The following is a 9,337-nucleotide window of genomic DNA, read 5'->3' on the forward strand; positions in this document are numbered from 1 at the left end:
AATTTGGATGAACAATGTAAACTATAAAATATATTCACAAAATGTTTGTTGACATTTTCAAAATTTGGAAGTCTAGAGAAGCCACTTTAATTGTGAAAATAACAAGTAAAACCACCAGCATTAAGGATGTTATTTTTCAGTGTATGGAGTGCCAAAGCACATTTTAAACAAAACGTAATAACTGGTGTTATCTTTTTAATAAAAACTCAGTTGGTTTTACAGTATCTGCTTACACAGCAATAAAACGGTGCACGTATACACCTGTATGTGAATATTGTCTCACCTATTAAAATATTGATGCTATACTGTGTCTTTATCATATTTTGCTCATGCTGTAATCAGTTGAAATTGGTATGATAGAATCACTAACAGACAGTATTTGAAGTTGAATGACCACAATGCTGTTATTTTGTGGCTTGACATCATGTCTAATTTATTGTACTACAGTCAACTTAGTTGTTTATAGCTTTTAAGAAAAAAACAAATCACTGATTTTCCACTTATCAGCAAGATGTTTTGAAAAACCATGTCACAATCAAGCTCAAATCCAACATCAGCTAGTCATCAGGTAATTTTTCACTTCAATCACACTTTTTCAATATCCTACAGAAATTGCTTTGAAATATTTGCTCGCTGCTAGTCAAGTATCTAGTGTAACAGTTTTGCAACCAATGCAGTGATACCCAATATTTTTGCAACAGCACAGCACATTAAAGCATTAGATGCCATTTGCATTATCACACAGCAGGGGGCTACAGCAGCTACAATTCTGGGACAGTTCTAACACTTCTATACTCATGAAGTACAGTAAAATATATTTATCTCTGCAATTTCATACTATACATCATGCAGTCATGTTAAGCTTTTGTAACTGAGTTTATATTTTGTCACTGATTTTATATTGTATAAGATAATGTTTTAGACTTTATAAAGTAAATTAAGTTACCTACCAATCTCAAGTATTTAGCTTTGCAAATGCATCAAATAAAATCATGAAACATCATCATGATAAATTGATACAAGTTTCTATACTACATGATGATAGAGTTAAGATTTGTGGATATGGTCACACTTGTATATTCAGAAAGTTCTATTTTTACTTCAACTTGATGCAAGATGTTCGCCATCTATATACTCATTTTCAAACCTAGGGGGGAAAACTGCTTCTACTATTAACCAAATCTTATATTAACAGCCTTCATTCCAATATCATTAAATCATATTTAATTTTTATGTGCTTGTACAGTTTACTGAAAGGTTGCTTATAGACAACAGATTTTGAGCTTTTGTATAAAATGCCATTAACTCCTCATGCAGTGAACTGACCCCCCCTCCCTCTAACCAGTCTATGGTTAAGAAAGGCCATTCACATAATCCAGAGTGATTTCATGTATACCACTTGATAACACTGAATAGCATCTTTATATCAAAATCAGGACTATACTTCTTTGTACCAGTTCACTTTGTACCAGTATACCAATTTAGAAAAAAAAATCATTTAAGAACACTCAGATCCCCAGTCCAAAGAACAATTACTTGGAAACATACTCCATCAATGGCAATCTCCAGGTAAGGTATATAGGACAGACATGTTAGATAAAACGTTTAAGAGTATGACCTTAAATTTCAACAGATCTGGCTACTTAGAATTGTATATTCTCAATTGGTTATCAACTGCAAATGTTGATTTTGGGTATAAGAATTAGTTCTCTGCCTAAATGCTATTCTGGGAAATAAACGGGTGGGGCATTCAGAGAACAGGACTCAATGAACTTTCAACTGATTTACTTGCTTCTATTTTAGAAAGTGAATTAAGTTGACAAGATTTCCCAAACAAGAATAATGTTGTCCATAGTTTAGGGTATTGGATGGATTCACTGTCTGGTAATGCCAAACTAGTAACAAATTAAATTAATAGGCAATAAACATAATGGAAATATTAAAAAGGATAATACAATATGCAGCTCCAAGGCATATTATACTGTGGCTATCAACGTACATTTGTTTCTTATTCCAACTTTGTTCTGTGCCATTGTGCACAAGAAGAATCAAAACAGGACATTCTACGCAATCTTTTACATATCCCAAGTATTCACTTAATTTATAACCACAAGGGAGAAAGACCAGGCTATGAAGACTGAAAGTCTGAACTGTTATTTTCATTAGCTGCTGCTGAAATAAAACTGGCAAATTTAACATACCCACAATTTAAATTATACAGGAAGAACCAGGTAACATAGTAAAGGAAGGGACATTCTCCATGCCATAAGGAAAGGCCCAGCTTGATTATCTCCACGCAGGCAGTACCAAAATGCAGCTTCTTGCACAGCATTTTTCTTTTACCTGATGCTGCCTGCAGTGGTGCAGTTTTTGCTGGCACTGGCACTGAACTATGTTTTAAAAATACATATATCTAAACATATAACATTTTCATGTGTTAGTTTGCTCTTGAACACATTGTAACCGAATGCATCAAAATGTATACTAAAAATATCAAGTTTTCCATCACTAAATGCAATCATGATTTTATTGATGGTGGGAACCAAGCAAGGGAGCCCCCCCTCCTTGTAGAATTGACAGTTCACAAGGAAATGCAACAAGAGAAAAAAGCAACCCCTGCATGTGCCACCTGCCAGATTCTCCAATAAATAACATTATGCAGCAGCTCCTTATGCTAGGACATTCCCAGAAGCTCACACAGACTAGCAAGGCAAACAAGTAGTCAGCTATATAAAATCACTGCAATCACCAAATAAAAATCACATCCACATTCTTTCAGCATCATTATTAAAACACAACTTCCTCAGAAGGCTGCATGCAAATACAGTATGCAAATACAGAATCACTTAAAAGCTCACTTCTGGTTCTGGAGGTGGGGGTGGGAAAAGCTTCCACTACCTTCCCTGGAGACCTCACCTCATGATACTGCAAGTGCATAGAGGCATGAAATACAATAAACTTTCTAATGCTGCTGAATAAGAGGTAAGAAAATAGCACAAGGTCACTAAGCACTTTCTGAACCCCAAAATACAGAAAGACACAGACAATTCTTTGCCCCTGGCCATCCTGCCTGTGGTGGGGAGGGGGGGAGCCATCCTGTGGAAAACATGGAGAAGTTGCTGGTGCTTGCTGACCTCATTTAGAGCCTCTAAAAGCTGTGGAGATGATTATTAACACTAAAAGAGTCCTTTACTCCAACACATTTAGGTATCTAGCCACTACATCTCTCCCCCTGTCTGTGGGAAAAGGAAGGAGAAAGGGGCAGCAAAATATCTCTACTCATTCTCGAACACCGCAGCCATAAAGACACCACACACATACACGCGCATACGCACACACACATATCCATCACCCTCATTGCACATTCCAGCACCACAGTCACATTCTCCTAGGGAGAAACAACGTAGAAACAACATAGTCTCTTGTTGCTCCTTAATACACGTTACCATTTAATCTGCTTAGCAAGGGTGAAGATCTTGAGGGCTGAAAAGATGCTGCTTTGCTTCTCTCCCTACTTATCCCCACATCCATGCATTTGCATAGCGATAGTAGCTTCCACATTTTCTCCCATTCCGACTCTAGCATGCCACTTGAAAGGGATGTATTAATGAAAGGGAGAGTTGCCAAAGGTGCATAAGAAAATCGAGCCTGGAAAGTGGCTGTGAAAATACATTGAGGGTTATAAAGCAGTGGGGGTGGGGGTCAGAAAGATAGCTTTGGTGATCTTTAAGTCTCCATCTGCCAGTAAGCCGTACATGCACAATTCCTTTATGGATGCTCAGCTTTAAAGCATCCCCCACCGCCCCTTGGGATGTGGCAGAGCACACGATGCCTTTCTCCATTCCCTCTCTCACTTTACAAGCATATTTGATGGGGTGAAAAAGAGCGGCTGAAGGGGAAGGTTAGCAGGAGTTGAAGAACGGCTGCAAGCTTTATGGAAGGAGAGAGGGACAAGAGAAGGAGTTTAAGAGCGGGCTAGAGGAGGATTAATGTTTGTGCAGCACTTTGAGGACGGAAAGCGCTGCACAAGTGAAGCTGCTGGAAGAGGAGGCTGATGGATAGATGCAATAGGAAAGCGGGGGAGATAAAGGAGAGGCAGAGGATTAGAGAATCCAGACGTGAAGGAAAGGGCTGAGGGAGAAGAGAGACGCAGGACACGAAGACAAATGAGGAGCAGGTTGGGGGCAAGCCTCCAGCGGAGGAAGCGACAGGAGTGGGAATAAGGTCAAGAGAGGGAGTCTCGCCAGGCAGCGGGGAGGGGGACGCGGTGCCTCGCTGGCCCGCCACCTACCCCACCTCAGCCTCCGCACACGCACGCGCAGAACCCCCCCCCCCAACACACACACCCGCTCGAAGTTGGGAGCGCGCGGGGGACAAAGAAGAAGAGCAGGGGCAGGCGGGGCTGGTACCTTGTATGAGGATCCCGTAGAGGCTGTAGAAGCGCAAGACGATGCTCGGTTTCAGCCGCATCCTGGGGGTCTCCCTCGGGCCGGCCGGGAGCGAGGCACAGAATCCCGCAGCTGCTGAAGCTGCCGCTGCTGGTTCCTCCTTCGCCTCCTCTTCCTCCTCCTCTCTCCGGGCTCGTCCTCCCCGCAGCAGGAGCCGTCTCCGCCGCCTCCGCCGCCGCCGCAGTGGCTCCCTCAGCCTATCCAGCGGGGTGAAGAGGAGGACCAGGGTCGCGCGGGTGTGCAACGGGGGCGAGCTGCTGCTGGTTCCCCCTCCCTTTCCCAATTAATGCGCCCCCCCCGCTCCGTCCTTCCTTCCACGAGCGGGCACCGTGGGCACGCAGGAGCCCCCCCTCCCGCCTGCCGAGGAACGGAGCGCCCCCTCCTGAAGCACGAGCGCGGTCGCTTCCCCCCTGCCCGCGTCGGTCAGGGGACGGAGGGAACAGATGGGCAGCTGCGGCGCTCGCCTTCCTGCTGCTTCGCACGCGCTCCCTCACCTCCGCAAGCAGGGAGAGCACTCCGCTACACGAGAAGCTTTCCCAGCTCGAGACACAAGGGCAATCGCGGCTCGCACGCCTCCTCCCTTCCCTCTCTGCTCCCCCTCCTCTCCACTGCCGGGCTCCGCCCCTTCCCAAGCCACGCTCTGCATAGCCACGCCTCCTAAATTGTCAGGCCACGCCTCCTGCTTGGAATTTAGGCATTCCGCCCTCACAGCCACGCTTTGCTCTGCCTCCCTCCCTCAAGTGCTGTGGACGTGAGCAGGATAGCCGCAGAGCTCCAATGGGCAGGGGTGCGTTCTGCACTTTCAGCCTGTCAGTGGCCAGCACAGTTCCTAGAGGAAAGACGATGAGTGAGGGATGGGCGGGACTTGCAGCGTTTGAAGGAGATTTATGGTTTACACTCCTCTCCCTCTTTTGCCAACAACTTTGGACTGGCGTTCAGGTTAGCCTATGAGGAATGCGACTCTGAGTTTCTTACCAGCCAGTGGAAGATGGGGGCGGGAAGGCGCCGTTAAGAGAAGTCGCTGTCCAAAGGCAGTCCTGAAAGTGGCCGCGTTTTTAACTTGACGGGTTTGGCGCGAGGAAGAGCGGTCTGAATCTCTGCCATTTGCACGCTATTGAGAAGCAGAAAGAAAGAGCGCGCGCTCCGGAAAATGGGTCACAGCGCAGCCAACAACAGCAACAGATTCTTAAAGGGATAATTTGCTTCGTTCCAAGAGGAGACGGAGAAATGAGTCTAAAGTCAAACTGAGGAGTAGATACAACTGTCGCCCAATCTGTTCTAGGGATCCAAAGACAGGGAAGAAAGAGTGACAGATGACCAGATGCTAACAATAGGCACGTGTGGAATAACCGTTAAAACCAAATAGAACTGCGCATCGTGCCAATGGAACCCATTGCAGCCTAAGAGATCTAGGACCTCCTGGACTGGGGGTATGGGTCCCTCCTTTGGATCTTCTTCCACCATCTCAGATTCTGCTGCTGTCTCAACTCTTAGTGGAAATCTTAGGGAGCATCCCCAAATGCTAAAATGTTGTTTTGTTGCTTACATTCTACTATTATGGACAAAAGAAAGAGCAACCTTAACAATTGTGAGAACACTGGGGAAAGCTCAAAAGCCCACTCTTGGGTGACACTTTCTTGGGGCAATGTGTGAGCTTTCTCTAATTAATGCCATTTTGAGTTAGACTGATCTTTGAAAAAATCTGGGTCCACTCCAGCTTCCCTTTGGTTGACATTTATTGAGGTTTTAGGTTCACATAATGATTCCTCCAAAATCAAAACATAAGTTATCATTTTTAGCTCATCCTTTCTCTGGTAATCATGAGTCAGTGCACATGTTTCTTCCTCTCAATCATAAGATAGGGTAGGTTAAGTAATAAGGAATAGTTATCCAATGAATTTTGCTTTGCTGCAGGTAAGCCTTACTGAATAAAATGCAACTTGCTTCTGAGCAGAACTGCTTAGGAAGACTACCTGAGTTAGGTCATGAACGTGAGTCTGTGGTCATATTCCAACATTCTAGCTCAAGGAAGTTTTCAATAGCTCAACAAATTCTTTGGAATCTCTACTAGTTTTCCACCTCACAAACATTTTCATAGGAAAGCTCATCTTTGTAAATGATCATTTTTAATAATATGTAGATCATCCAATTTCAAAAGTCTTGACTAAGTAGAGTGTAATTATTCATTGGAAGTGATAGTGTCTAGATAGCTTTGTGGACCCGCACTGTCCAGAGTAGCAGATAAATATAATTTTAAAATGCGCTCAGTTTCAATTATAGTGGAATTATAGTATTTTGATCAGGACACCTACCTCTATTGCACTGACACTGTAAAATTATCACTAGGTTTTTTGTCCAGAACAGAACAACATAATCCAAACTGAAATCTTTTCTCCCCTAAAAGCCTGACAATAGATACATGGTCCATTAGATACTGAAAGAGCTACGCATCTAAGCAGGCTTCAATGTACAGTGCCAACTTAAACACATGTTTGGATAAAAATTCCTTCCATATAGTTATGTTCATCTGATCTTTATTGGAAATGTGTCTTTTAATGTAAATAGTGATGCAGATCTGCATGCAGGATCACTAGCTGTCATGAATGAGAACTGGGATGTGACCACATATAGATAGTTTTAAAGTAGCTTCACAGTGTGCTTGTACCGTATAATACAATTGAAAGAGACTCTGGGTTGTTCCAGTTTTAGGGGGCCAGATTGTTAATAGGAATTACTATAATGATTTCAGATGGAACAATGAAGTCACAACATTGTCGCCATAATCTTTTAAAGACATCTTTTTTGAAGATCTGAATTAATTTAAATAATATTTTCTGTAGAACTAAAGAAGCCAGTTCTGGATCAACAGAGAACCTGCTGCAAGCATTACATCTTGCACTTTTTTATTGTGATGCTGTAGTAATCATCTATCACCATAGAGTTATATGCCAAACTTGACTTTGTGCTGCCAGATACTCTTACTAGTTGCCAAAGTCTCCCACTTATTGATGTCGCTGTTTCTTGTCACATTTATAAATGCCCTTGTATTTGGCTTGTGTGTAAACTTAACCTCTGGATATCTTAGCATTTCCAATCTCACATAAAACATGCCTTTGTATATTTATGTATCTTGCATCTTGTGCACATGTCTAAGTTATCTCTGCCTGAAAACATTCAAAATACTGTGTAGGTTAGACTGGACAATAATGTACGTATTTCTGGTCTTGTATTGCCATGAAGTGGGAAGAATGTGACATGAACAGTCAAGTAGAACCAAACTGTATGGCAACTCTGATTCAAATGTGATTTGTGAATTCTACGTATTTAGGGTGAGAAAGTAGGCATCAATTTCCTGGTCATGGCATTAAAATTGGAGCTAATTTTTTTAAAAATCACAATTGGTACCCATTGTTCAGATTTTAGCATTAAAATGTTTTTTGATACTGCAGTAACAGGCTCAGTATTCCATTGCAACGTTATGACAATGATATTTCTTCATTCAGTGTTCATGATTTGGAGATTAGCATGAGAGGTTGACAAAAGTGAACCTCTTTAGCTAGGGGGATGGGATAGGACTCTGTTTATGAGAGAGGGAAGAGGTCAAGGAGGAGGAGGAAGAGGTTTGACTGGAAAAAGGGGATTGTATATCAGTCCTCCAAAGAATGTCACATACCTAGATTCTCAGAGACCAAATGTACTTACTATTTATCTCAGTACTAACTAGATCAGAAAGTTGTTAGTATCTTCTCACATTTTATTTATTCATATACTTCATTTATCACTTTTCTTGTTAAGAAGATGGATTACAGAATTATAAAAACAATGTAACATGCCAGTCTACTGTCCACACTAAACATTATTTATTTATTTGATTTTGTAGACCGCCTCATTCCCAAAGGGCTCTAGGCGGTTCACAATACAATAAAAACCAATAAATTACTTAAAACATCTAAAAACATTTAAATATGCAGCATCAATTCCAATAATAACAGACTACCCATATTGGTGGCACCCAGTCTTAAGGCCAGCCTTAAGGCTGGGAGGGGCTGGCAGCGGCAAAAGATGAAACCAGCGGGGGCACTGCCAGAGATGACAAAACCATGGCACGGCCTCACAAGGGGGCAGCTATTCTGTGGCCAGCCTCACCAAAAGCCCAATACAAAGTGGGATTACACAGTTAAATAACAATAAAATAATAAATCATAACAATCTAATAAAAAATTTTTTAAAGAAAGCTATCTTTTTAATTTTTTTACAGATACCCACCCTGGCAAAATTTTCTGTCCATTTGATGCTGAAAACTTCTACAGTAGTTATTGTGACCTTAACAGCAGCCTTGGTTTCTAGGCAGCATTTCAGTGTTCACATCAAGTATTTCCTGCAATACTTAATCCATCCAGTCATGTATGTTTTCATACACAAGTAGCACAGTGGGTGACATTCTTTTTAGGCAAGAAATCTGGTTCATCTCTGTGGCCTTCATATTGAGTTCAACCATATCATGCAAGCTCTGACAGTTACACTAGTGCTTTCAAGAAGACACTTTTCACCGAAATATACAACCCACTGTAATCTTTCACCTAGCATGATTTTCTTTGCTATTGGCATTCTTGCCATTTAGTACCTCTGTGGCTCGTAGATACAGGGGATCCAAGGATTGGCTTAGGTTTGTTCTAAACGTTGCATTAATGAGAGGTTGCTTGTCTTTCCCATTATCTAACTGTTGTCTGGTTCTCATCTTATTTTTGTGGGGTTCTGTGGCTATTTTGGGAGATGAATTAATGTTGCTTTCTTTAGCTATGTGCTTTGTCTCAACAATGGACTCCCCCCCCCCCCGGGCCTTAAGCCAATTCTTGCACATTGTCCACTTGCTAAAGGTAGTTCTTACA

General features: G+C 42.1%; 1 protein-coding gene across 3 annotated transcripts in view; it reads right to left on the bottom strand.

The window, feature by feature from the left end:
* The window catches only part of CADM2 (cell adhesion molecule 2), a 516,061-nt gene extending 511,029 nt beyond the window's left edge, over nucleotides 1–5,032 (bottom strand). For 2 of the 3 annotated variants that reach the window (XM_048492993.1, XM_048492994.1), the window contains exon 1: nucleotides 4,410–5,032. In XM_048492993.1, coding sequence (XP_048348950.1) covers nucleotides 4,410–4,470 — 61 coding nt within the window. In that variant the 5' untranslated portion in view covers nucleotides 4,471–5,032. The remainder of the gene's footprint in view (nucleotides 1–4,409) is intronic. The other variant, XM_048492992.1, reaches the window with a different exon arrangement.
* Nucleotides 5,033–9,337: the final 4,305 nt, after the last annotated feature.

The sequence above is a fragment of the Sphaerodactylus townsendi genome, linkage group LG04, assembly GCF_021028975.2.
Source record: "Sphaerodactylus townsendi isolate TG3544 linkage group LG04, MPM_Stown_v2.3, whole genome shotgun sequence".
In the NCBI taxonomy this organism is placed as follows: Eukaryota; Metazoa; Chordata; class Lepidosauria; order Squamata; family Sphaerodactylidae; genus Sphaerodactylus; species Sphaerodactylus townsendi.